Source organism: Balaenoptera physalus (assembly GCF_965194825.1).
Source record: "Balaenoptera physalus genome assembly, chromosome: 4".
In the NCBI taxonomy this organism is placed as follows: Eukaryota; Metazoa; Chordata; class Mammalia; order Artiodactyla; family Balaenopteridae; genus Balaenoptera; species Balaenoptera physalus.
In genome coordinates, this window is record NC_138891.1 from 62,836,804 (window position 1) to 62,864,621 (window position 27,818).

The window sequence follows — 27,818 nt, forward strand, 5'->3', positions numbered from 1 at the left end:
TCTCGTGGTTGTGAGAGGTCTGTATCTTCCCCGTCTCTACTGCATAGACCCTATTCAGTAGGACTCTGATATGTTACAGGGCTGAACAAATACCAATTCGTTGCCATTGAAGATAATAGCAGTGTTTCTTTCGTGTCAGATTTAGGGCCAGGCACTTTGTTGTTCATTTCAGAACTCATACTCCCTTTTTAGAAATCAGGAAACTGGGCTCTGAAAGGTAATCTTGCCTGGCTTTCCCAGCAAATACATGATAGAACATAGATTTAAACTTAGATCTCACTGGCTTTATACCCACAGGCTCACCAGTGCTCTTTGCAGCCTAATTGTCATTGATTGGGACGCTGAATTTTGCTCTTTTCCTGGGCCCTGAAAGAATGATAGACAGGCATTCCTTTCAAAGGAAACAAATTTATTTTATTCTGTTGTGCTTAAAGGCTGTCATAAATTTATATAACTTTAACAGAATACCTGAGGACATGAAGAGACCTAAATCAGAGGAATATGATTAGGTCAGACTTGACAGGAATGTAACACATCAGGCAGTGTAGAGAGGTCTTTACAAAAAGTGGGGAACAAAGGAGTTCTAGTAATGCCGCTTCTTACCCTGCTGGAGATCCAGGAGTGGGCGGAGTGCCTCTGCAGCCCCTGCTCGCCTCTATGGTCCCAACTGTGAAGACACAGAGTGACCTGAGTGCTTTTGATAAGAACATTGAACATCACACTTGGCCTGCCATAACTCCATCTCCCATCTTTCCAAGAGATGGGCTCTGTGGTGCATTGAGTCAGCTTTCATTCGGCTGAGACTGAGTTACAGCAATAACATTCTGTTCTGCTTTACTTCCTTTCTCTTTTCTCAATCCCCAGTCTTTTTTTTCTTCTTCTTCTTAATCAATCATTCAACCACCTTCTTGAAATCCATCTCATGCCTGTGGTAGGAAGTCATATTTGAGCCCTAAATAGGGCTGACCGGGAAGAGGGTAGGCCACATCTCCACCAGAGTCAAAGGAATTAGTGGGAAAGAAGAGGGGGAGAGAGAAGGCACCTGGCCGCTCCCCATCCCCAGAGTGGCCCTAAACCATGCCTATCACTCACCATCGTCCCCATCTACTAGAGCCTGTGCATGGGATGGTCCTTTCGGTAACTTAATGGATTAAATTATTTAGATATTTGAGAGAATCACTAACATCTTTGTGTTTTGGACCAGGATTCCCAAAGAAATTACAGTGAGTAACATTCACCAGGCCATTTGCAACACTCCTTTTCTGGACTTCCTCACAAACAAACACATGGGGATATTGAATGAAGATCAGTGAACAGAATGAAGATGCGCCTAGGAAAGCAGGATTCGAAGTCTTGAACGGTGATGACTCTTCTGTTTGTTCGGGAGAGAAGGTCGTTTTCTGTGTGCCTCAGAGTATGACGGCCACTCAGCCACTGCCTCCACTTAGTAACACCAGTGTTCAGTCCCAGGTCAGATCCTTTTAGGAGAGAAGTTTGTTTCCCGATTCTAGAGTGAAGCCATGAGTGGATGCATGCTCTGTCAGCTTGTATCTGTTCCCTCTCTGTGCAGGCTCCATCAGGGTCTCAGAGCAGGGTCAGGCCCCATGTATCAGGCCCTTCTGTCCTCTGCGTGTTTTCCAGGGGGCACCTTGGGCCTGAGTCTCCCTCCAGGAGGCGGAAAATGAGTCTGGCAAGCTAGAGATTTCACCCATTCTGTGGGCTGGGGTTACAGGCACCCTGCCCAGTTACCCTGATAACATTCTGGAGGAGGGCTGGGCTTCGGCACTCAGACCCCGAGGATCGGCTCAGGAAGTAGTGATGCTGTGTGGAAGACACACAAGCCTGGGAGGCTGCAGACTGAGAACGCTTCTGTCATGGAACACAGGAGCATTACCACAGCCAGTCTCAGAGCATCGGCACGGGATGGACAGACCCCAGCATAGGTCAGGAAAAGGTTCGACTACAACCGAGAGCTCTTAGCCATAGACAGCACCCACAAAGCCCAGGCACTTGGCAGACTCAGGCCAGCTTTGAGTGTGTGCCGGGCAGAGAGCTGGTTCCTCACCATTGGCGTGGTCTGCAGGAGCTTCTGCTGCTGAATCCACGTTGAGTGGCCGGAGGGGAGCAGCCCCTTGGACAGTTCATCCTATCCAGTGGATTTGGTGTCTTGTTCTTCTCTGTCAAGGAGTTTTTCCCAAGAAGAAAAGTGTTTTAAACACTTGTGAGTGCCTTAAAGGTAGAGAAAGGACTGTCAAAGCCAAGACACAGGGATGTCAGTGCTCAGCAGTGAGAACAGATTGTGTCATAAGCAGAGGCCATCTCAGTGGGAGGCAGAAGTGGACGGAAAAAGGAAAGTTAGCCGCGCCCTGCATGATGTCCAGTTTCATTACAGACACTTTACCCCAATCTTCCTGACAGTCTGTGTAGAAGTAAAGAATTTATTCTCAGCAGTTAGGAATCTGCTCCAAGAAAAACTGAAAGCTGTGAGTCAGAGCCAAAGAAACTTATCCAAGCAACATAATTCATGTTTTCATGAATCCTCTAGATGTTTGAGTCAGGAGAAGGCAGGGAGGCAACTACGAGAAATCTGCCCTTCTTTTTTCAGCATCTGAGGACTGCAGCTGCAGAGGGAAATTACTCAGTAAGGCAGAGGGCGTGCCCTGGCTTAGTAATAGAACAGTTTAGTAGTAAAGGCTCAGATATTCCAGACATAAAATACTCCAGGCAGGGTTAATGGGCAAGTGTAGACTCACTCAGCAGTGGACTGCGACTCAGAGCTAAAGGGTGAAGGTTTGACCCAAATGAGAACAGAGCCAGTTACTACAGGTGTGAAAGCCTCAAGAAATTATCTTTTTGCAGAAGAAATAGTAAGCGATTTAACAGTCCCCATATATGTTAATGTTGCAAATGTATTTGTATCATAATATGTAACATAATTGTGTAACAAAAATATCTACAATAAATCTTTCAGTATTTGTGATGGGTTTTTCTGAGTTTGGAGCACTACACTTTGGTAGGGTTTTTCTTACATTAGGTCAAAAAGAGCTGGGATGAGGCAAAGGTATAGGTGTTTGTGTACTTGAATTAATTCTTCCACTTCTTTCCAAAAAGAATTTGCAGCTACTTAAAATAAGGATTACAGTTATATAAAAATCTGAAAAAGTTTTGGAAAAATGCATGTTGGTCCTGGCCATAGTGGTTTCTGACAGCTTGGAGCAAAGGAAAACTACCTGATTGAGCTCAGAGCCTCCTCAAAGCCAAGGCAGAGTAAAACAGCTACTGTTGTCCAATCAAGAAGCACAGTGGTTCGTCTGGCAAGAATGGGTCTGTGCTGAGGCCAGAAAGAAGTTACTCCTGTAACCCAGTCCTGCTGGGACCATCTGCCATCACAGTGGCTAAAAAATTACAGCAAGTGCAGAAATATTTCAGAAATGACTATTATTTATATCCACCCTTAATAAGAACTAAAAGCTTTGAAAGCTTTGGTTCTTCAAAGGTAAGAAGTTCTTTGGGGAGGAGGCCCTGTGATACAATCCAAGTATGTAGCTTTCTTGGGACCAGGCTTCACTTAGTGTCAACCTTTAGGGAGTTGAATGGTCTGGAGGAAGGAGAATAGGGGCATTGATTAGGCCCTCTTCTTGAATGTTACTTGTGTCAGCCACGGTTTTGACAGGAGCCACGGGACAGACAGTGTCACAGTACCTTAATCGGGGGCTCCCTCTTAACTGACTGAAGGCACCTGTGTGAGTGAGGCCAGCAGAGCTGATCCTGCTCAAAGGGTCCCCCGTTGGCCCAGGGTGGGCTGCATGGCCAAGGTTCTCTCAAAAGCTGCTTTTTGGAGTTCGGTAAAAAATCCTGGAGTTATTACAAGGATGAAAGTATTAGCATTTGTAATGGGTTTTTCTGAGTTCGACTCACTACGGAGCCGTCAGTCTTGGTCTAAATGACTGTGGGTGAAAGGACCCAGGGGCTTCCCTGTGGTTGGGCCTCCTCACGGCTGGTCCAGGCTGCTACTGCAGTGCTAACTTTGGTCATGGAATAATTAATTTGAACTCTTTCCTTTGGCTAAAATTACCTAACAAGCAGATTAAACTGCTTTTTAATTTAATATAAAAATGCTAATTATATAGAAACTTTTAGCAAATATTCTAAGGTGTAAAAAATTTTTTAATTATCCATAGTTCCCCGTCTCAAAGATAGCCACCATCAGTATTCCAGCGCGTTCCTTTCGGTCTTCGTCTGTTTGTGTCATACACATGACCTAGGTGAGTTGGGACCGCGTGGTTGAGGCTGTTATCATCTCAGTTGCTTCTGAAGGCGACTCCGGTAACATAATGTTAAGGCCTTATTAAGACCTAGTGGGAGGAAGCTGCTGCTTCAGAATCCAGATCTAATAATTAGTGAAGTCTAGTACGGAAGGCTGTTGGGTTGGGGTGTTTTTGAAAAGCTGTTTGTTCCTGGGTGTGCAGGATGCCTTCCAGAGGTCAGGCCTCTCCCAGGCGGTGGTGCTCCCACCGCTGCTGCGGTGCCAACACTGCCAGCATGGGAGCCTGCTTTACCCCAGCTCAGTGAATGGGCTCTTGGGACAGGCTCTGGGGGAGGGATGGGCACGGCTGGCTATGCGGTGTGACACAGGCAGGGGCTACTGAGAGGGCCTGTGAGTGGCATCAGATGGACCAAAGCTGCAGATGGGAGTAAAGCAGGCTCCCGGGAAGGGGTGCTTGGGCAGGAGAGAATAAGTACAGCAGCTGTGCTTTGTTGGCCATTTACTGTACTAAGCACGCTGCACATAAACACATTCTCTTGGGGGGGTGGGGAGGGGCGTGGCATTACCCATACTTTGCAGATAAGGAAACAGACGCTTAAACTGCTCCCGGCTAGTGAGTGGAGAAGCCAAGATGATTTGAGCCCAAGACTAGCTTCAAAGACAGTCTTTTTACCCTAGGCTCCTGGCAGGGTTGGGGGGATATGGGTAAGTAAGTGTAAAAGAGGAAGTTCGTGGGTTCTGTTAAATATTACTACATACGACACCAGTGCGACTGCAGCCAGGGTCAGCGTTCTCAGAATCTACACGCCTCCAAGGGAGAGCAGCAGTATCCATGGCACACTCAGTCCTCTAGGGGGGGTAAAGGAAGACATGAGAAGGCGCTCGTGTTTATAATTAATTTAAAGAAATAAGTTAAACTGAAACAGTATGTTTGCGTTTTAGTAAAATCTGAGATTGTAACCATTAATCTGTTTGCTTCTCACAGAATGCCCAGCACGCAGTCTCTTTTCCCTTAGAAGCATCTAACATGCAAAACCAATGAAGTCTGAAATAATAGAACCCTTTGTGTAAGCATATGGTTTTGCTTTTCCCTTTAAAATGATTCCCTCAGAGCATTTCCTTTGCTGGAACGTGCCAGAGCTGGGAGCTAGCACCTCTGAGGGGACTGACGGCCCCTCGCAGCCTGAGCTGGAAACACGGCCCCGCCTCCGCTCTGAGCTGCTTCTAAAACCTGAATGCCACCTCCTGTGGTGAAAGTAAATGCTCACCTGGCTAAGCCACCTGAGGCTGGAAAGGGGTAAAGATCCAAAGGGAAATCCTTGAGCTTCCTTACCAAAACTGTCCTTCGCTTGTGCCTCTAATCTCTAAAAGGAACACAAACTCCTTCAACTGTTTCGAGGGCTGCTGTGCAAAGAGGGGACCGGGCTAGCTCCAGGTGGCTGCACTGGCTGGAATTTGTCGAGAAAGTCAGGAGGGCCTTCCAAAAACAGAATGAGCTGCCTCAACAGCTAGTGAGCTCCCTGTAATGAGATGACGTTTTCAGGTCTTTCAGGGAATGAAGCTAATGCCACCCTTCTCCCAAAGAAGTTCCCAGTTCTTAGTATAGTAGTTCCCATCTAGTCATCAATACGTTAAGGGAACAAAACTGGAGTCAGTAATACTAAGGTGAATGTCATTCACTCAGTACTTCACTCATGCCAAGAAATGTTTTGTTAAAACCAGGGTCGTCTTGGCCATAAAGAAATTGTCTTTAAAACTGAAACCCTATGATGATTGATATTCTGCTGCTTTGGGAAACTCCTTCCTGGTTACTTAGCATCATCATGAGTCACATGCAGGTGATAACCTAAGAAAGATTTCTTCTACAGCCTGAACATGTGGGGCCGTTGGTGGGACTATCCAAGGACACCACCTTGGGTTACCATAGGTTATAAAATTATCGTGCAGCCTGCAAAAACAATAACGTGGACATTACTGGATCTTTCGAGGACCTGTTATGTCCATATTCCTCAGCCCCCAGCGACCAATTCAGTTCACAGAATTGATCAAGTTCTTCAGATGTAAAAAATGAAGGGTGGCCAAAAGAGGCAATTAAAAAAGATCTGAAGCCTTCCGCACACGTCTCTGAGGCCCAGAGCTGAGCTGGGTGGTGCTGTGTCCCTGTGTGCCTCTGCTCTGCCCGCGGCCTCATGCAGCTTGGAGAGGAAGCAGTGCCCCACGGTGAGAACGGAGGACCCTACCCCTCTGACAGCAGGGGCCGTCTGGTCCTGAGACCTCACCCCAGTCCCCGGGCAGTGGGTTCTGATCTTCTGTGGCTGCTCGCTTTTCTCCGTGGGCAATCACATGTTGAGGATCCGGGGAGCTGAGGCCTGAAAGATGGCTGAGGGGTTAGGGGCGAACTTCTTCCTCACCTCAGGGACCTGGAAAATGAAATGTGGCCACAGATCAGTGGGCCTTTCCCTCGACTTTCCCCCTCCCCGCAGCTCCAGGAAAACAATCCCCTCCTCTTCGTCCTCGAGAGTTGGGACTGCTAACCTGAAGGGTCTGCAGTGGGCGGGGTTCCTGCGTTAGTGGACATTGGCCAGATGGAGCACGTGGACCTTCATTTCTCCCTGAAGCCTCCTTTGGGTTGAGTCAGGAAGCTGAACAGCCCCACCCCCCTTCCAGCTCCTCCTTACACGAACGCCGGGGCTTAGACAGCTTGTCACTAGGGGTCAGTGGTCAAGGGTAAGATTGGGATTTAGAAGGGAGGGGACACCCTGCTCCCCAGAGAAGTCAGCACTAGGGGGACACACACGTGGCTAACGACAAAGCAGCACCTTGGCTTTCTGTTCGCGAGGAACAATTGGGTGCTCAGACACGACTGTCCCTGGCATAATGCCATCCTACACCATCCAAACCTGACTCCTAGTCCCTAACCTGGAAAAAAAGCCTTTGTCCTCACACCCCCTGCCGCCAGGCACCCAGCCCCTCGCCCTGCAGCACCAGCTTCGGACTCACCTGGAAGCCAGCCCTGGGGCTGCTGTCCCATCCAGAGCTGTGGGTTGTGATGACTGCGGCGGGTTTCACCTTTGTGGATCTCGATGGCTTCACTCCAGTCCAAGCCTGGAATTCCTGTCTGGAACAGAACACATCACAACCTTGCACAGGGTCACCCATCCCTTCCCCTGACCCTTCAGAGGCCTCGGCCCTTGCCCCGTGCTTCTGGAATATTCCTGACCAATGTCCACTGCTGAGATGCTGCTCTGGCTGCAGATGTTCCTTTCTCCCCTTACAAAGGCAGAACTAGCAGAGGAAGTGTACCCCAGACAGCTCCACCGGAAATTTTCTCTCCCGTTGCTGGTGAGCAATAGGCGCAGGCGGCACGGGGAGTAAGCAGAGAGCTCAGTCAACAACTGGATCCTACTCATCCAGAACCGCGAGCTCCTGGCGTGTGCTGGGCCTCAGAGACAGCACGTTCCAGCCCTGCCCTCCAGGGCTCCCTATCTTGCCTCCGGGCCACTTGAAGGGGCCCTAGAGGCCCAGAACCAGCGAAAGTCGCTTGCCTGCAGCCCACATCTCTGGTGGCCCTTATGTCCAGAGGAGGTGCCAGACTGGACAGCACACTGCACGGTCCTCCATACCTGGTTACAACTGAGGAAGAAAATGAGGCTCAGTATTATGTTTAGTTTTTAATAACTTGTCTTATTAACTCCTGCAAAAGAGTATAAATCATAGTGACCATCTCAAGAAACTAAAGACATCCTGGTGCTGTGGCTTTTGTATGGCGCCATGCCCACTGGCACTGATGCGCGGGAGCAGGGAGGGATGGTGGTCTGCACAGGGGGGTAGGTGTTGGCTACCTGGAGGGAAGTGACAAGGCTGGCACGGCCTAGTTCCAAGTGCTCAGAGTAGCATTCTTTTGACAAAGACTTAATTCCTCAATTCCTCTTTAAAAAAAAAAGACCTATTTTAATTCTATCAACTCCCCTACTAAATGGCAGAGACCTCCTGTGCCCACAGGAACCGCTGGCCAAGGTGATGTTCTGAGGAAAAGGGTCCAGATGGCCAGAGGCAGCACCCACATTTGGGCTGGGTCCATGCCTATCTCACCTCATCCACAGCCCTGGCCAGGTTTCAGGCCTTGAGATCAACAAAGCAGCCTTTTCTCCTTAGCAGCACAGCTGGGCACCACTGGGCAAGACACGTGTGCAGGGAGCAGCTGTGTCTGTGGTCAGCACTTGGGTACCAGGAGGCGAATTGGGCCAAGGCCCTATTGGATAACTTTTGCTTCCAAAGCTGCAAGGTTTCAAAGACCAGCTGCCCGAGCCATCTGCTACTCTTGTTTCTCCTGGGGAAGCAGGTCCTCCCCTGGGTGTGCCCTTCTGTTCCCACACTGAGCTGAGCCTTGGGTCTGGCAGCCCAAGCCCGCTGCCCCAGGGTGGCTGCAGGGGTCCCAGAGCAGGAAGTGACCAGAGCCAGGGGCTAGAGCAGTGCCTATGGCTGCTTGTGGGGCAGGCCTGGTGCTGGAGCCCAGGTGAGAGGGGGGCCCGCAGTGGGGATGGAGAAGGGATGTTGAAGACAGACTCGGCAGGGCCTGGTGACTGCCCAGGAGATGAGGAGGGCAGGCTAATGGCCTGCCGAGGAGATAATACAGGACTAGCTGAGTCCACTGTGCCTCCCCTCACCAAGCAGTTTCCACCACGGTCCACCTCATGTGAGCCTCAGCTGGACCTTGAGGGCCGCAGTCCCTCCTGCTGAGGGGCAGGGAGCCACCCAGGGCACTGCCGAGCGCCCAGACTGAGGATCCTGAGGCCTGGGTTCTCAGGCCAACATGGCTTCAAACAAATCCCTGAACTTCTCTAAGCCTTCCCGATGGGGACTTGGAAAAGTGGGAGTCAAGTCTGACACTTTGACTGTTGGCCCTTTAGCTGACACACCCAGGAAGGAAAGAGGGATGACTGGGCCAGGGGTGCTGATACACCGAATTCTGGAGGGGAGGCTCTGGGAGGAGCTGGTCATGAGGAAGGACCCAGGCTGGCAGTGGGCAGGACCCGCTGCCCATCTGGCCGAGTGAGTGACGCAGGTCAGTTCTCACCTGGAGACCAAGGGCCAGGCGAGGCAGGACCTGCTGGGGTGGAGAGGAGTATCCCTGGGCTCTCTGGATCTGTTCATTTCCTTTGTTTTGTAAATTTCTTTAAATAGTTCGCTTAGGTAATGTGCATCTTTCAAGAAGGTAGGCGGGATGGAGTTGCTCATTCCAGTAGTAGAGCTGGGAGATGGAGGGTCCCTGAGGTCGGCTCGCACGGTGCTGGGGGAGCCAAGTTCAGCAGTGGTCCTGTGTCTCTGCCAGGTGACCCAGGCAGCTAAGCTCTTGCTATTTCTGCTTTACAGATGAGGAAAGGGTCAGAGGCGCCAAGTGACCCACCAAGTTTATATACCAGGAAGGAGAGCTCTAGTGAGTCCCAACTCTTGCCCAGCTCAGTACTTTTCCACCACTGCCAGACACAGGTCAAGCAACTACCTGATTCAGAGGAGGCAGCATCTTAGCGGATGATAACCTATTGGGGGCACAGATTTGGTCTCTGAGGCAAGACACACTTGGGTTCTGCTCTGCTCTGCTCTGCGTGACCTCGTGCCAGCCACTCAAGTTCCTCGTCTATACAATGGGGACAGCAACTTATTCCAGGGCGTTATTGTGAAGTCTTGGGGAGATAATCTGTGGGAAGTCCTAAGCCTGGTGCCTGGTACGTGTCAAGCAGAGAGTAATAACTAGTACCTTTAGTATCACTGGAGCTGGAAGGACCCAGCAGGACATTCAAACCTGCCATCTGCTCAGCAAGGGTGAGGGACGGCTTCTAAAAGTCCAGCCTTTGCTTGGACACTTCCAGTGAGCAGGAGATCAGCACCACGTGACCTTACCCATTGCAGTCAGTTCTACTTATTAGAAAGCGCTTCCTTCCCTAAGCTGAAGCTATCTCCCTGCAAGTTCCGCCCCCGTCTGTGCCTGGAACATCAGCCACTTGAAGGCGCTGCACACCCAGGACCTCTGGCCTTCCAGAGCTGTCACCATTCAAGGCCCCTCCAGCTGGTTCAGGGCCCCGTCGTGCAGCAGTTGGCATCGTCCACTGCCTGGCTGGGGCCCCAGTGCTGTGGCTCAGTGTCTGCCCTGCCCCTGACACCCCTGGCTGCATTTCTGCAGCTCAGCTTGAGCACACGTCCCTGAACACAAGACCCACCCTGAAACGGCCACTCCCCATCGAGTTCCTTAAAACCTGCATGCCCATGAAGGAACCTCTGGGGAGATGGAATGTTCCACGTGTCTGAATTATGGTGGTGATGCCCAGGTGTATACAAAAGTCATCCAGCTGTACACTTATAATGGATGAATTTTACTATATGGAAATTATACCTCAATACAGTTGATTTTAAAAGTAATAAAATTGAAGCGGAAAGTTCATACCTTTTGGCCCTTAATTCCACAGGTAGGAATTCATACTAAAGAAATTACTGTATAAGCAAAGCTTAAGCTACAAGAATGCTGATCAAAGGAGATTTTTTTCTCTAAAATTTTTTGTTAAAGGTAATACATGTACTTTTTTTTTTAGAGCAGTGGTTCAGGGAATTCCCTGGTGGTCCAGTGGTTAGAACTCTGTGCTTCTATTGCAGGGGGCATGGGTTCCATCCCTAGTCGGGGAACTAAGATCCTGCAAGCCATGTGGTGCAGCCAAAAGAAAAAAACAGAAAAACAAAGCAGTGGTTCAAAAGGGCAGAGTGAAAAGTCCCTCAGTCTCCTTCCACCCCTGGCAGCATCCACAACTTCTTCCCCTTCTTCCTCTCCCTAAAGGTTACCATTTTCTCACACATCCATGCAGAGACATCCTACGCTTATTTCAGCAGATATGTATGCATCAATAACCCCTTTAAAAACACAAATAGTAGCAGATGTATCGTTCTGCATCTTTTTTGACATCTTCTATTATCAGTACATTCTGGGCTTCCCAGTAGCCCATCCTATGGCAGAGCTATAATTAACCAGTCCCCTACATCAGTAGGACAATGGAACTGTTTCCATTTTCTGCTGTACGTTGTTGACACGTACCTTATACTTCTTAGCTCCCACCCCATGTTCAAGGTTACCTGTAGGGAAAATTTCTGCAAGTGAAGTAACTAGATCAAAGGAACAGTGTTTTTAATAGCCCCAAATTAGAAACACCCTAAATATTTAACAACATGAGAGTAGATTAATATTTGGACATATATATCAATATATGGATAATGTATATCCATAAGATAAAATACTGCACATCCATTAAAATTCATGTTGTAGAAGAGCATCTAGTAACACGGAATGACATCCACGATACGTGAAAGAAAAAAAAAAACGTGTACAGTTACAAATCTAACTATGCAAGAATTATAAACAGATATGCACTCAAATGCATGTTAAGGATTAGAAAGAACTACAAATTTGGGATAGGATTAAGGGCATACTCATTTTCTATGCTGTAATTTCCGTAATTTCCAATTTTTCTGATCACTGTTGTAATAAGGAGAGAGAAAGCCCTCAGTTGCCCAGGGGCAGAACATAGGCCTGTCCTCAGTGATAGCCAGGTCAGCTGCCCTCAGTCACTCAGTGGCATCTCTAGGGGACCACCCACTTGGAAGCTCTGCATTTGGTCCTCTCCACCAATGCCCCCACAGAAGGTGCTGCCTCAGGCAGTTGGCCCGCGAGCACCGCTCCTATGGCTAGGCCCACCTGGTGGAAGTTAAGGGGAAGCGCATTTTAACTCGGTCGAAGGCAGGCTTTCTGACAGGACTGCCCGAGAGGGCAGCGAGTGAGGTAGCGAGCTCGCCGCCACGGAGGTGCTCGCTCACTCCGAGTCTGATCGGGGAGCATCGAAGGAGACGCTGGCAGTGCCAGGAACCAAAGGGGATGACCTCGAAGGCCGCCCGCAGCTCTCGAAGTCGTGTGGGATGGGGGCTCCAGGCGCCTCCTCCCTCCCGCCCACCCTGGTCCTCCAGGCTCCCCAGCTCAATCTCCTGGGACCAGGGGGTCTGCGTACGATGCGCTCTCCTGCCCCCAGCCTCATACCTGTACGATGTGGTCGCCGCTGCAGCCGCATCTGCGTCGCCGACGGGGAGCACGTAGACCCCCCGGCTGTAGGACGCAGGGGGCTTGATCCTGCGGCCGCCCGCTCCCGGCTCGCGCCCCAGTGTTCCATCTCTGGGCCCCGCGGGAGCGGTCCACACGCCGAAGTCCCGCTGGTACTGAGTAAGCGGCACGTCCCGGCCGGGGTCCCGCGCGCCTGCGGGGGACGGACCCCTGCGCGAGGTGGCACCGCCCAGGCCCGGCTCCTCGCTCTCGAGGTCGGAGTAGCTGTGCAGGGTCAGTGGCACGGCCACGTCGGACCGGTCCAGCTGGTTCCAGCGCCGCGCCAGGCAGCAGAGGCGGCTGATGCAGGGCCACGCCATGCCGGCCCCGGCGCCTGGCGCTCGCTGGACTCCCAGCTCTCCGGGCCGCTCCGCCCCCGCCCGCGGCCCCGCCCCCGCGGCCCTCCCGGCGCCGCCGCAGCCCCGCCCCCCGGCCTGGGGTGGCCACCCAGGGAGCGGAGGGCTGGGCGACAGCCCTGCGAGGCCAGGGCCGCCTGTGCAGGGTTGGAGCGGGGCGCCGGTGAGGGAAGAGGGTAAGGCTGGCGGGGTGCAGAAACGGGGCTGGGGTTGGAGGAACTGAAACCGCCCGGAGGCACAAGTGTCCAACTTGAAGAATGTCTAATTTAATCCAAAGTTCCCTAAATGCTATCTTATAATTTAGACCTGGCTTCGCAGAGGCCGAGGACCGGATGGCGACAATTCCTAGTTGATCGCCCTCCGCCAGCACCCAGGCTGCAGCCCGCCTCCCGGAGGGTCTGTTGGACCCCGCCGACAGGGGACAAGCCGTGGCTACCAGATTACCAGATTTGCGCGAGGCTGCAGCGCAGAGCTCGTGGGCACACAGGGGGAGACGCGCGATGAGGGGATCACAGGGAAGACTTGGGGCCGTGCTTCCCATAGAACGTGGGTTTGAATCAGCCGTTATGATGCCAAATTTGGGACATCCAATTCAGCTTCCACTGAGAATTGGCATTAGCCTTCAATTGATATTTCCTGAGGCCTAAAATCCCTAATTTTAAAGCATGGCCATAAAGGCTTGCTTATAAAGCTGCCACAAATCTTTGGCCACTATGCTATAAAAGTTTCTCTCCCTCCTGTGCAGAGCTAAGTACAGGTAATCCTCCAGGCTATAGGTCAGTCTGTTTAATGCAGGACAGGGTATCAAACAGCTCCCTGGCCACACGCAAAGGCTTCCTGAATATTTGACACTAGCCCTCAGTATGCACTGCAGACCAATTACTAGTAAAACTGTTGAGACAGCATTAATTACCCAGTGCTCCATCTCAAGCATATACTTGGACAGTATCCAGCCTGCACCTCAGAGGGAGGACTGCAGTACAGCCCTGGCCATCAGAATACAGATTCCTCTCCCAAACCACTGCCTATCTTAGCTCAAAGGCACAGCAAAGTAACACGACGACTGCCCGAAGTGGCAGCAGTTCAGCTGCCTTGGCCAGGCCATGGCCCAAGAGGCAGCAGCAGAGGAGCCTGCGTACTGTGAAGACACTGGGAGATTACACACCTGCTCAGGGTACACTGGCTTTGTGTGACTTATGTGTGCCAGGCCCTGCCTGGGTCAGCCACCTGGGAGACTGGTGACTAAAACACTCCATTCTGCAGAAAAAAAAAAGCAGTCCTTCTTGTTTTGATTTCTTCATTCACTAAACAGTCAAAAAGCACTTACAATGTGCCTGGAATAATGCTGGGTGCCTTCAGGAGGTTTACAGTGAAGTGGGTGACAGACGTGGAAACCAGTGTAATAGAGCTGGCCTTCCAACAGCGGAGAGAGGGCCAGGGGCCTGGACTCGCCGCCCGTAGTGAGGGAGGGTAGTGGGGTCGGGTGGGAATGCAGGGTCCAGGGGCCAAGGGTTCAGCCACGGGCAGCAGAGGCTGGGCCACGGAGGGCCTTGGTAGCCACACTAGGGAGTTTGCATAGGCGACAACAGGAAATGACTAAAGTGTTTTTAGCACTCTGTGGCCTTGTGGAGAAGTACAGGACATTTTAGAGAGCAGCTGGAGAACAATCATTAACAACAGTCCAGGTTAGAGACAAGGGACTGAACTTAAGGCACTGGGAGTGGAGAGAAGGGGCTGGATTCTAGAAATGAGAGGTGAGAGAGGGAAATCTAGAATGACCCCAGGTTTCCGGCTTAAGCCAGGAGTGATATTTGATGTGCCTGCATAGTGGGGTCCGAGGACCTGGAACTATGCCTGGAACATAGTTCCATACTGTCTACAAAGTAGACATATGTACTGAGTGACAGCTTAGAGGTATTCAGTGGGTCGAGAGCTCAGAAGACATCCTCACAGAGATAACTGAAGCCACAGAAATGGAGAGAGACGAGACAGCTAAGAGTGCACTCCTGGGACCCCACACTTCAGAGGACAGTGGAGGTGGCACAGGCTGAGAGGCACGCTAGCCAGGGAAAGCACGGCCTTGGAGTGCTCACGTGTCAGCAGAGAAGCCAAGATGAGAAAGCAAGATACCCCAGCGGGCAAACAGGAGAGTAGGGACAGTTGCCAAAGCCATGGACAGTCAGGCTTGTGCTTCTGGAGCTGGGCGCTGACCTCCCAAGGCCTCTCACAGGTAGGTAACTTGACCTTCCAAACGTTCCTTCTCTAAACATCACAAAGCAGAGAGAGCAGACATGTCTTTGTTGCCTGTTTTCCGGATCTGCCCACAGACGACATGAATTTCATTTTGGACTCCATATGGAATGTCCATGTGATCTCAGCCTCCCATCCCATCTCTGAAAAACACTTCTTGTCTCATCTGTAAGTCACAGGGTTCTTAGCATAACTACATATTCAGAAATGTCAAAGCACAGCAGTGTGACCTTGGGCAGTTCCCACACATGACCGCCCTGGTTCCTTACTGGCAAAATGAGGGCTGGGTTAACAAAAATTCTCTCTCCTTAAAGTGACATTAGTTTAGACTATTCTAAACTAGAACAGAGTCCCCTGCCTGGCAAGAATGGCTGGTACTTTGCAGCAGAGAAGAGTCTGGCTTGGTGGGAAAAAGATGAAGAACCACCATAACTGGACAATCCCTATGTGCTGGGCACATGCTGCCATTCAGCTCTCAACACCGTGTGAGGTGAGCACGGCTCCCTTCCTTGTCATGAAGCCAGGCGCTCTGTGTCCGCCACCAGGCAAGCCCGGCCCTCTCCAGCGCAAGGTGCAAAATGTGGTATAACCTTTTGAGATCAACCAAAAGACTCAAAAACTCTACTATAAATCCTTTCAAGAAAAACTTTTAAATTCTCAAATCACATTTCCTAGAAATAATTCTCAATCACGAGGACAAGTGAGTTCCACTACAGTGAAGCTATGATGATGACCTCTGTCTGCTATGTCAGTAAGATGCTCCACTTCAAAGAATGTACATTTTCCAACATAAGATGCTATTAGGCTCAGATTCAAGTCTGAATTTATCCAAGATACTTCCTTCTAATTCTTAATTTAGCTACAATTTTAACCTAGAAAGCAAAACCTAAAAATAGCTTTCTGTATATGCCACTCACTGCCACGAAACATTACCTACCTTTTTGGGAAAATTTAGAAAATACTGCAGCTGTTATTTCAGACCCATGCCAGAGAGAAGATGCTCTTAACTTTTACCTGTCAACCAAGCAAGGAAAGGGGTAGGTAAGTAAGAGTAAATATTTAGCAGAGGTGCTAGAAGGCCAACATTAAAAAACAAGCGCCTCTGAGTTCCAATCAGACCTTTCCATGTACTCAAACTATGTTAAATATAACAACGAACAGCAAGATTCCAGGGCAGCATTAGTGCTCTTCAAAAGAGACATATACCCGCTGTTTACAAACTAGAGATATAAACCTTTATTTCACAACTTTGTCATAATTCATTTTCTAATGAGACATGTACTGGGGACATAGTTTAAAATACTGGGAAAGCTAGATGCTCAGTGTCTTCCAGGCAGGAGCAAAGATGTGGTCACTCCAGGGCCGATGCATTCCTAGGGCTTCAGGCAGCATAGACCAGTCGTACCAGTATTGTCCAACCCCAGTTTTACTTAGAGCCACCTCCTTTTTTGGGGCCGTTAGTCCTCATTTCATGCCAAATTTTCACTAGAGGCTCCCTGTTCTTCCAAATGAGTTCATGACCATAAGTAATATACCATCTGGGGAAAAGAAAAACAAACCAAGTCCAACATTCAAACAGTATGACATACAAATGCCAAGTACTATGATGATATCAAGCTGACATTTTAAAAACTGAATGCCACTGTCATTTACTATCCAGCATATTAAAATAGCTGATTAATTTATTTAATGTAGATCAATGACTTACCTTTAATATATAGAATACATAAAAGATGGAAATAGGATGGGACCATGTGTGACTGCTCCAAAACTGTAAGTACTTCACACACACTACTTTTAATTCACCACAACCCTGCAAATCAAGTATCACTTTTCTGATTTACAAACATGAAGAAATCAAGTCTGAAAGAAAGTCATTTGCCCAAGGCGCTAACAGCTTCTAAGTGGTCAATCAAGCACTCACTTGCAGGTCAGAGTGATTCTAAGCCTGGACTCTTTTTATTATGTCAAGTGTAAGAAATGTCAGAATTAGAATTAACTAATAATGATGGCTATACTAATTTAAATGCCTCTCCTTCCTCACCTTCAGCCTGGCTACACAAAAGGATCCAAATTCTGCCCACCTTTTAAAATACAGCTCCAATCCCCATCCTCCTGTTAAACAATGCCTAAAAGCAGCCTGAAGCAATGAGCCGAGGAAGCTGAAACACTGAGAGGTTTAGCAATTTAACTTGCTCAGGCTGCACAACTAGGAATCACCAAACTGACACTAGAACCCAAACCTGACCCTGTAACCTGCGCTCTAACCGCGGGGCTGCACTTCAGCCTCTCGGGAGCACCTGCTTAAGCTGAGGAACACACAGGGAGTGAGATCAGAAGTCCACAGGCCCGGGTCTGCATGACCAGGAGCTCTACCCGAGGGCAGCACAGGCTGCAGGAGGAGCTCAAAGGCACCTGCCTCCCCGGGGAGCTTCCCTGGAGGAGGGGGATTTGAATGGCTATTTTAAAAAGCTTTTGTTATTGAAACTTTTATTTTTGCCCTGGTTTCCCCAAACAGATTTCATGTTCCCTGAGGCAGAAACTAGATTTTGTTGATCTTTCATCTTAGACACCTGACTGAAAAAATGCTCTATTCAACTTAATTGATATCAGAATGGCAGTTTAATGTTTTAACATTTTTTAAATGTTTGGAGCATGTATTTTTTTTATTACAAAGGGCTTGAATTGTACCTGAATCTTAATTCTCACTAAATATAGTTAAAATTTAATCATAAAAAGTCACCATTAAAATTTTGAAAAATGATCAGTAAATTTGCAGAAAGAAAAAAAGCATTTTAAAAACATGCAAATTGGGCTTCCCTGGTGGCGCAGTGGTTGAGAGTCTGCCTGCTAATGCAGGGGACACGGGTTCGAGCCCTGGTCTGGGAAGATCCCACATGCCGCGGAGCAACTAGGCCCGTGAGCCACAACTACTGAGCCTGCGCGTCTGGAGCCTGTGCTCCGCAACAAGAGAGGCCGCGATAGTGAGAGGCCCGCGCACCACGATGAAGAGTGGCCCCCGCTTGCCACAACTAGAGAAAGCCCTCGCACAGAAACGAAGACCCAACACAGCCAAAAATAAATAAATAATAATTAAAGGTGCTAATAATTTAAAAAAAAAAAAAAACATGCAAATTAATTAACAGGCATGTAACAAAATTCTTTTGGGCTTAGAGTCAAGTTCTCTGGTGAACTTAAAACAAGAGAAAAAGGATCACCCTATGATTCAAATGCAATTAAAAACTCTTACAAGAAATGAAACACTTGTCGGGAACTCTCCATTAGTAAAGTGTCTTCTCAAATCTTTTTAACCTACTTATTTCAAGCAAAGAGTCAAACACTTTAATCTTACAGGTACATTGTTTTGATTATACTCGTAAGTTCAAATGTAATTGGTCATTCGGTTAAATTAAAATTAGGAAAATATTTCAAGCTGACTAATTTTTGAGGTATCTTTTTTTGTTTGGTTTTGGTAGCAGCTTCACAGTCTAGTGCTCAGTCTGAAACTCCAGCTCTGCAATGACTCACCGTGCGACCTTGGATAACTCCCTTCTTTAAGCAGTTTCCTTTCTGTAAGCTGGACTACCTCACAGGATGTTAAGAGTATTAAATTACTCCTTAGCGTAGGCACACAGCAAATACTCAATATACATTAGCTATCATTACTGCAGCAGTACAAGGTGAAGACCATAAAATGTGGTCAGGGACATAAAGTCAAAGCAATGTGCAGGAGGTTACCAACAGATCTTTACCTTTTCTAACATCTTTAATCTAGACTGAGGAATCTTTACCATTAAAGATGTTAGAAAAGATGAATTCTAGATATGACCAAGATCCAGTAAATGAAAGGAGTTGAAATTAGAAACAGCAAAGAGAAAGGATTCCTCTGCCTTTCAGATTCTGGACTTTAAAATGCATTTGATCCAGTTTTCAGAACAGAAAAAGGTCATCTAATTATAGTTGAGAGGAATAAAAAACTGCTGGGGAAAAGATCCTTTAAGTATACATGGAAGGAGCCAGGTAAATTTAGAGTTCATAAAACAAAACCCCTTTTTCATCATCAGTCTTTATGTTTCTCATACTGTAATACCAGGTCAGTTTTTACTATTTATAATGGGCTGCTGTTAAAGCTCGAACTCAAACATGCTATTCTTTAATCATCACTGAAAATTATAAATGGCATAATGGCATTTAGTTCCACTGCCTACTGGGCAAAACTGCTCCACTTAGAATAGATTTTTCTACTTTTTTTTTTTTAATTAAAAAACTAAGGTTTCCCACTGTTGTGAAATAAAGTAAAAACCAAATAAGGGTAAAAGGCAACATTATGCAAGAAAAGAGAGGCCATCAGGGATCCAGCATATCAGACAGACAACAGCTCTGCTGAAGGGCCTCTCACAGTCAGATGGACTCCAGGAGCCCTGAGGAAGTCCTATGACGGCGTCGCTACAGCACTACTATGTTTTAGGCAAGAGTCCACTGCCTGAAGCACAAGTGCGAGATCTTGTAACCACAAGGTAACTGTAATCACTGTGGTGTGACAGAGGTGGGGAGGGCTTTGGATCTGGGTTTAAATCTCTGCTCTGCTACTTAAGAGCTGTTTGACCTGGGGAAGATCACTTCTGAGCCTCAGTTTCCATCAGTGAAACAGAGGTAATAATTATATAACGCAAGGTAACTAGCTCAGTGCCTGCAACATAACAGATGCTCAATAAGTAGTCAACACGAGTTTATGACATCTGGCCTATACTCCAGTCATGCAGCAGGCACCTGCACACTCATCGCAAGCAGAGGACCAGTTCCCCCCACTCAGGGTGTCTGCCCAGCACTGGTGAGGTCAGTGGTAGCCAGGTAGGGGAGCAGGGTAGGGACTGGGCAGGGGAGATGTGGCTTGAGAGTGGGGAAAGGAATACAGCACAGACTAGGGGGCTGGGCAACAGCCTCCAAGAAGGACTAGGAATTTTGACAGTCATGAGTTCAGGTGACTTGAGGTTAAGGGGAGGGTAAAGGCACAGATGGTCTCCCTCTACAAATGACCGAGGCAGGGGCAGGGCCAACAGTCTCACGTTCCCATCTCATATGGTGAAGCTGCTCAAGACCAAAGCAAACCATGTTGCGATTTCCTTGCCCTCCCAACCCCACCTGCCCTGCTTCCATCACAGAAGTAACTGCCTTATTCTGCCTTCCTTAGGAGTGGGGGGAGGGAGATGAGCTGAGAAAGCAGTGTAACAGTCAATCATACTCAAACTTACATTCCAAAGAGAGCTCCCCCAAGATGTGCAGCATGATCAAAAAATTTCCATCCCAGGATCATTCCTGCTGTATCCATGGCAATAATGGCTTTTAGGGCCTGAAAGCCAGCAAAAGAGAACAGAACTGATACAACTTTGATTCCTCCAGCATTGACATTTCTAATTTAAGGGCAAGAATTCAGTCAATGTAAAAATATCACCACTGTCCCCAGCACTTCACTTCATAAAAATACTCACATTCCCTGCCGTGAACGTGAACATTGGAAGGAAGATAATGGCGAGCCTCCCTTCTGGGATCTTAGTGCAGACAGCTGCAAGGACAGTCATGATTGCGCCCGACTGCAAATTAACACATTGGGGAAAAAGTGAAACTCTCATTGTGCAACTGCTTAGTGACTACAATGTCTAACGTAGAAATACTTTTTCCAGAAAGCTTACAAGCCACACATTTATAGGTGAGCACAAAGTTAAAAAGCTTTCCATTACTAACGTACAAAATATCAGGCAAAGGGACTCCAAGTCCGTGATACGGTAACCACCTGGCAAGGACTGAACTACAGGCAATAAGATGTAACAACCAGCATGTCAGCAGTTAATGAACTTCAGGGACAGTTATGTGTGTCACATGCATCATTTCATTTAATGACTAAAAAAGGACTTCTAAAACTTCAACAAAATTCCTCGAGGGACTTCCCTGGTGGCGCAGTTGTTAAGAATCTGCCTGCCAATGCAGGGGACATAGGTTCGAGCCCTGGTCCAGAAGATTCCACATGCACGGAGCAACTAAGCCCGTGTGCTGTAACTACTGAGCCTGCGCTCTAGAGCCCGTAAGCCACAACTACTGAGCCCGTGTGCCACAACTACTGAAGCCCGTGCGCCTAGAGCCTGTGCTCCACAACAAGAGAAGCCACCACAATGAGAAGCCCGCGCACCGCGATGAAGAGTAGCCCCCAGTCGCTGCAACTAGAGAAAGCCCACGTGCAGCAATGAACACCCAACACAACCAAATAAATAAATAAATAAAATTTAAAAAAAAACAAAAACAAAAACTCCTCGAACCAGAGAGTGAGCATGAATTTGCCCAAAGAAACCAACATGTGTGGAATTTCTCCCAAATTTAATGCTTTACCATAAATTACGTGAAATTTGTATCCTACTTCATTATAACACTAAACATTTTCCTTAAAACGTTTGACAAATGTTCTGCTCCAGGAAAGCATGCCAAATTTATCCCATGGCTCTGCATGACCCCCCCCCCAACAGCATCCTCCCAGGGACACACATGCATCCGCCTGCTTGAGAAGCACTTTCCCCAACAGCCTTGTATTTGAGAATAAAAATCAAAACTTAAAAACCTTATGACCAGTAAGTCAACCATTTCTTGTTATAATTGAAATTATAACTGCTGTATAGTATTATCGTCTATTGTGTTTTTCCACATTGCTACATAACCTTCATAATTTAAATTGATAATGGCTATGAAATATCTCCTGGATAAATTATGATAATTTAACTAAACTTTCTTAATGTTACACGTGTTCCTAATTCCTCTAAATGATACAATACTTGAGAAATTGGATCATAATCCCTTGTTTACATTAAATCTCACGATAATCATTCACTCAAATACTTGAGTCCTACCAGGCACTATGCTAGATGTTGGGGATACGGAGGGGAACAAAATTGACAGTCCCTGCCTTAATGGAGCTTACAGACTGGCATGAAAGACATAAATGAGTAAAAACCACAAAATATAATCAGTTATGATGGGGAAGCACAGCAACTGCCAAACCGTTTTCCAAAGTGGTTTTAGTGTTTTACTTTCCTACCAGCAGTGTATGAGATTTCCAGTTCCTCCACATCCTCACCAACACTTGGTATGGTCAGTCTTTTAAATCTGTAATATAGGTTTATAGTGATACCTCAGTGTGGTTTTTATTTTCATTTTCCTAACAACTAATGATGTTCATCTTTTCATTTGCTTATTTGCTATCCATACATCTTCTTTCAAGTGTCTGTTCAAACCTTCTGCCCATTCTTTTTGAATTTTTCTTTATATAGTCTGGACACAAGTCCTTTGTCAGACTTCTGACATGCAAATATTTTCTTTTAGCATGTATCTTGTCTTTTAACAGTATCTTTAGAAGTGTAAGTTTTTAACTTACATGAAGTCTGATTTATTAATTTGTGCTTTTTGGTCTCTCAACTACAAAATCTTTGCCTAAAATAAGGTCACAAAGAGTTTTTTCCTATGTTTTGTTCTGTAAGTTTTTATTTTAGGTTTTACATTTAGGTCTGTTTCACTTTGAAAAAAACTCCAAAATACTCCTGAACCAGACTCACCAATTTTTAACATTCTGCCACATTTCACTTATCATTTTTTCTTTATATCCGTACTTTTTTTCCTGAACCATTTGAGAGTAGGCTGCATATGTCATACCCTTTTACCCCTAAATACTTCAGTGTATATTTCCTAAGAACTTGAATATCTTTATATATCCTACAATACAGTTCTCAATTTCAAGAAATTTTATACTGATATATTATACTTTCATTTAATCTATAAACATATTCCAGTTTTATCAATTGCTCCACTAATGCCCTTGCAGCTGTTTTTCCCCACGGATTGCATTTAGTTGCCATGTCTCTTTGGTCTCCTAAAAGCTGGACCATTTCCACAGCCATTTTTTAAAAAGGGGGTCCATTTTCATTAAAAGCCTCTGACTAAAAATGGTGAAAATAAAGAATCTCTGCATGGGGTAGGCTAAACATTTGTCTAAAAAGCAAGTTGTGGGAATTCCCTGGTGGTCCAGTGGTTAGGACTCTGCATTTCCACTGCCGGGGGCCCAGGTTCAATCCCTGGCTGGGGAACTAAGATCCCGCAAGCCACATGGTACGACCAAAACATAAAAAAATAAAATGTCATTTGAAAAAATAAAGCAAGTTGCAATTTATTCAGACACATATATGTTTAAATTTGTGTAGATAAAGGTCACTTGGAGAAAATTTTAGAAGGAAAATGGAACTGCTTCCTATGGTTAAAATAATGTATAATAAGTACAATAAGTTATAGTCACAAAGAAACTGGCTTTACATAGAAATGCACAGCTAATGAGAATTTTCTTTAATATTTAAATTTCTGTAAATGAGGACTTTAGATGGAGAATATAATCATCTATGGAGAAGCAATTTAGAGGGTACAGGATTTTAGTGCTCTTCTTTCAATTCAGCTAACCAAATTATATTTGTTTCATTTTGGGGAAAAGTATAATTTTATTGGTTTTTTTCTCTCAGAAAATAAGGTCTCAACTTGATTTCTTCTGGGTTTTGTTGAGTTGAATTTTTAGGTTTTATTTAAAAATCTAGGATATTCAAGTTGCACACCTTAAAGCCTGAAAGGTGAAGGGTTACTCTTTACTCTAACTTTCAAATTCTCAGTGACACTGACATCCACTCTGCTTAATACACTCTGCTTAATACACTCTGCTTAATACAGTATATGCTGGTAGCTTATAGTGGCAGATGTTGAAGTTCTAGCTAAAACAAATCTTTCAGAACAAATATAAATTTGGCCAGTATAACATGTTGCACCCTAGAGGAACCATGACCCAGCAAGTTTTGTGGGGAATCCCATCTTCTGAGGTAGTGCTGATATCCTTCCTTGAAAGCTGCTGTGATACATTAAGGACGTGGAGTGGGGAAACCAGCAAAAGAGTGAACAAATTATGGAGGCTGTGTGTGCATGTGTGTGTGTCTTCACAAGGCAGCGATTGCCCTGTGAAGGGAAGTCAGGATTTCTGAAGAACCTCGTGTGTTACTATTGCAGACTTATATAGGAGCCAGTTTGGTAAATATACAATAACAGACAGCTGATCTTAAATAGAGACTACAGAATTCTGACTCCTAACCTCCACTGCAAAATTAACATGTATCTCCAACACCCAGCCTATCCCTTTTAATATGTAGCTGACTTTGTTTCCTTGTTCTTTCATTTTTTTAGCCTAAGCCCTGGGTTGTCTTTGTCCACTTGCCTGAACTCATGTCTTAGGTTCTCCTTCTGAGGAATATTAATGCTGTCCTTCCACCTTGTAGCTTCCCCAACCCATTCCTAGGAATGCAGCATGAGCTGGTTTCCCTGTTTAGGCTGACTGGCAACCATATATTAAAGGGCTGCGGACTTCGGGGATGCCTGGGACTCATAAGTCTTTAAAGTTTTAGTAACTCCTAAAATGTAAGATAATCCTTTATTCTGAAGCAACTCTTCACACAGAAGACCCTAAACAGTTGGCGATTAAGAGAGGTAGATGCTATATTCCAGAAATAGCCTTTTTAATATAAAAAAGTAGGGACCTTTCCTTTTAATTATAGGGGCAATCAGAGTCAATTATAGGAGCACCTTTTAGAAATTTTTCTCTTAGGTGTTTTTTAAACATCCTATTTTGAAATAATTTAAATCTTACAGAAAAGTTTGCAGGAATAGTACAAAGGACTCCCAAGTCTTTAAACATAAAAAATAAAAGTTGGGTTTACTGAAGTATAAGTGACATACAAAAAACTGCACATGTTTAAAGTTTATAATTAAGTTTTGACATATAAATACCTATGAAACCATGGCCACACTCAAGATTAGGAGTGTGGCCAAAAAGTTCATCATCCCCAAAAGTTCCCTGGTGCTCCTCTGCAGTGCGTCCCTCCTGCTCCTCCCCCATTCCTAGGCTACAACTTCTCTACTTTGTTAAGATAGATTCACTTTGAGTTTTATATTGATGGAATCACACAGCATATACTCCATTTTGTTGTTGTCTGGCTTCCTTTACTCTGTATAGTTATTTTGAAATTCACCCATGTGGTTGTATCAATAATTTATTCCCTTACCTGGGTGAATAACATTCCATTGTATGGTTATACCATAATATGTATATTCATTCACCTGATGGACATTTGAGTTTTTTCTAGTTTTGGCTGTTACCAAAAAAGCTGTGAACATCTGTGTACAACCCTTTGTGTTCTTTCATTTCTCTTGGGTAAACACCTAGGAGTGAAATGGCCAGATCATATGGTAAATAGATGATTATCTCCATCTAAAGCACTCATTACAGAAATTTAAATATTAAAGAAAATTCTCATTAGCTGTGCATTTCTATGTAAAGTCAGTTTTTTTGTTATTAAATTTTATTTATTTTAATTTCATTTTTCCTCTGACTTTATTTTTTAACATCTTTACTGGAGTATAATTGCTTTACAATGGTGTGTTAGTTTCTGCTGTATAACAAAGTGAATCAGCTATACATATACATACATCCCCATACCTCCTCCCTCTTGCGTCTCCCTCCCACCCTCCCTGTCCCACCCCTCTAGGTGGACACAAAGCACTGAGCTGACCTCCCTGTGCTATGCAGCTCCTTCCCACTAGCTGTCTATTTTACATTTGGTAGTGTATATATAGTCAGTTTCTTTGTGACTATAATTTATTGTACTTATCATATTATTTTACAGATAGGACGCAGTTCCATTATCCTTCTAAAATTTTCTCAAAGTGACCTTTATCTACGCAGATTTAAATATATTTATGTGTCTGAATAAGTTGCAACTTGCTTTTTAGACAAATGTTTGGCATACCCCATGCAGAGATTCTTTATTTTCACCTTTTCTAGTAGGAGGCTTTTTAAGAATATAATAAAAATGAACCCTTCCTCCTCAGCAAAATTCATACATATTTTAGACACAATTTCAGAGACTCATGAACCCAAACCCATGTAGACCCAAGAGGTCTGGTTCTTTGATTAGAGATAAAGATCTTTTATTCGCCCCTAATAATTTGTTTATGTATACTGGTTATGAACTTGTAATCAATATGCACATATAATATTTTTATTTATTTCATAAGTAAACAATTTTCATTAAGTACTTTTCTTTATCAATATATAATCTTCATGTATCTATCATATAAATTTTTTTTTAACACTATGAATTTTAAATGAATTTGCTCTAAGAGGCCTTCTGCTTCCACAAGCTACATATAGCTAAAAACCCTGGGCATTATATGTAAAACAAATGTAAGATGACTCTAAAAGACTGAGAAAGGAAAGCAGCCCAGCTAGGAACCTTAGGATCCAAGGAATGACACAGTGGTGAGTTCCCCAGGTTTTCTTTTGGCCTCATGCTGCTCAGACTGGGCTCTGGAGAAGCTCACAACCTGGAAACACCAATGAACTCAGACAACATAGGCCTGTACCAAAAAATGCTCTCTCTAGCCAAAGGACCAAGAAAGCATAGCCTAGCAAGACACAAAACTTTTAGACAATAACCACTTTACTCCAGCCAAACACCACAGAAACAACTGTGGCCCGATCCCCATCAGCAAAAGCTGAGTGGACAGCCTGGACTTCCAGCCTTACAGACTGTAATGAGGCGTCCCACCGTCCCTGACAGGGTGGTGTCAGTGGAGGTCACACAGGCAGCAGTAATAAGGCACTCTTCCTCCTCCTAGCCAGGGCTGTATCAGTAGAGGTCTCCTGAGGAGCCCAAACTCCCCGCCCTGCAGCAACAAGAGCTCTTCCCCACCAGTGTCAAAGGAGACTGAGTGGGGAACCTGGACTGCCTCACTCACCTGGCAGTAGCAATCACAGCACTGTCAGAGGTGGCCTGCTAAACAGTAGATTTAATTAAGATTAAAGTCTCATAACATAATATCCAAAATGTCCAGGTTCCATTTAAAAATCACTCATCAGGGAATTCCCTGGTAGTCCAGTGGTTAGGCCTCGGCACTTTCAATGCCACGGCCGAGGTTCGATCCCTCGTCAGGGAACTAAGATCCTGCAAGCTGTGAGGCGTGGCCAAATAAATAAATAAAATAAAAATAAAAATCACTCATCATACCAAGAACCAGAAAAATCTCAACTTGAATGAGAAAAGACAATTAACAGATACCAACATCAAGATGACACAGATGTTAGAATTATCTAATAAGCATTTTAAAACAGCCATCATAAAAATGGTTCAACAAGCAATTACAAACATGCTTGAAACAAGTAAAAAACAGAACAGAAATAGAAAGGCTCAAAGAAATAGGAGATATCAAGAACAATGTAAACTTTAGAATGAAAAATACAATAACCTAAATAAAAACACGGAATGGCTTGAGCAAAATGGAAAGGACAGAAAATAATCAGTTACCTTGAGACAGAATAGCAATTACCCAATCTGAACAACAGAGAAAAAACAGTCTTCAAAAAAAGTTAATGGAGTTTCAGAGACCCATGAGATACTAACAAACTATCTAACATCATGTCATCAGAGTCCCAGAAGGAGAAAAGAAAAAGGGTGAGGCTGAAAAAGTATCTGAAGAAATGGCTGAACATTTCCCAAAAGACATAAACCTATAGATTCAAGAAACCGAGTGAACCACAAACAAGATAAACACAGATATCCATGACAAGACATATAGTCAAACTTCTGAAACTAAAGACAAAGGAAAAAGTCTAGAAAGTAGTAAAAGAAATGACACCTTACCTATAGGGGAAAAGCTATTTGAACAACAAAGAATTTCTCTTCAGAGA

General features: G+C 45.7%; 3 protein-coding genes and 1 pseudogene across 18 annotated transcripts in view; 2 read left to right on the forward strand and 2 right to left on the reverse strand.

The window, feature by feature from the left end:
* Positions 1 to 2,975, forward strand: part of YEATS2 (YEATS domain containing 2) — a 107,903-nt gene extending 104,928 nt beyond the window's left edge. For all 5 annotated transcript variants that reach the window (XM_082459945.1, XM_082459947.1, XM_082459949.1 and 2 more), the window contains one exon: positions 1,205 to 2,975. In XM_082459945.1, the coding sequence (XP_082316071.1) occupies positions 1,205 to 1,313 (109 nt within the window). In that variant the 3' untranslated portion in view covers positions 1,314 to 2,975. The remainder of the gene's footprint in view (positions 1 to 1,204) is intronic.
* The window catches only part of LOC309659832 (large ribosomal subunit protein eL29 pseudogene), a 183,950-nt pseudogene that overhangs the window by 84,442 nt on the left and 71,690 nt on the right, over positions 1 to 27,818 (forward strand). The window lies entirely within an intron of this gene.
* Positions 2,121 to 12,773, reverse strand: MAP6D1 (MAP6 domain containing 1). 5 transcript variants are annotated; one of them, XR_014262991.1, is made up of 7 exons: positions 12,342 to 12,770; positions 7,268 to 7,385; positions 6,547 to 6,687; positions 5,027 to 5,116; positions 3,740 to 3,855; positions 3,228 to 3,395; positions 2,121 to 2,229 (listed from the first exon to the last, which is right to left on the reverse strand). XR_014262991.1 is itself a non-coding variant. In XM_082459990.1 (3 exons), the coding sequence occupies exons 1-3, from the start codon at positions 12,719 to 12,721 to the stop codon at positions 6,607 to 6,609; spliced, it is 579 nt and encodes a 192-aa protein (XP_082316116.1). In that variant the 5' UTR covers positions 12,722 to 12,773; the 3' UTR covers positions 6,243 to 6,606. The 5 variants fall into 5 exon arrangements, 1 of the variants encoding a protein (XP_082316116.1); XR_014262992.1 differs by lacking the exon at positions 3,228 to 3,395 and having other exon boundaries at positions 5,027 to 6,687; XR_014262993.1 differs by lacking the exon at positions 3,228 to 3,395 and having other exon boundaries at positions 3,703 to 3,855; positions 5,027 to 6,687.
* Positions 16,229 to 27,818, reverse strand: part of PARL (presenilin associated rhomboid like) — a 64,030-nt gene continuing 52,440 nt past the window's right edge. For 6 of the 7 annotated variants that reach the window (XM_082459984.1, XM_082459987.1, XM_082459986.1 and 3 more), the window contains 3 exons: positions 20,497 to 20,598; positions 20,260 to 20,357; positions 16,229 to 16,545 (listed from right to left, as the gene is read on the reverse strand). In XM_082459984.1, coding sequence (XP_082316110.1) covers positions 16,434 to 16,545; positions 20,260 to 20,357; positions 20,497 to 20,598 — 312 coding nt within the window. In that variant the 3' untranslated portion in view covers positions 16,229 to 16,433. The remainder of the gene's footprint in view (positions 16,546 to 20,259; positions 20,358 to 20,496; positions 20,599 to 27,818) is intronic. The other variant, XM_082459985.1, reaches the window with a different exon arrangement.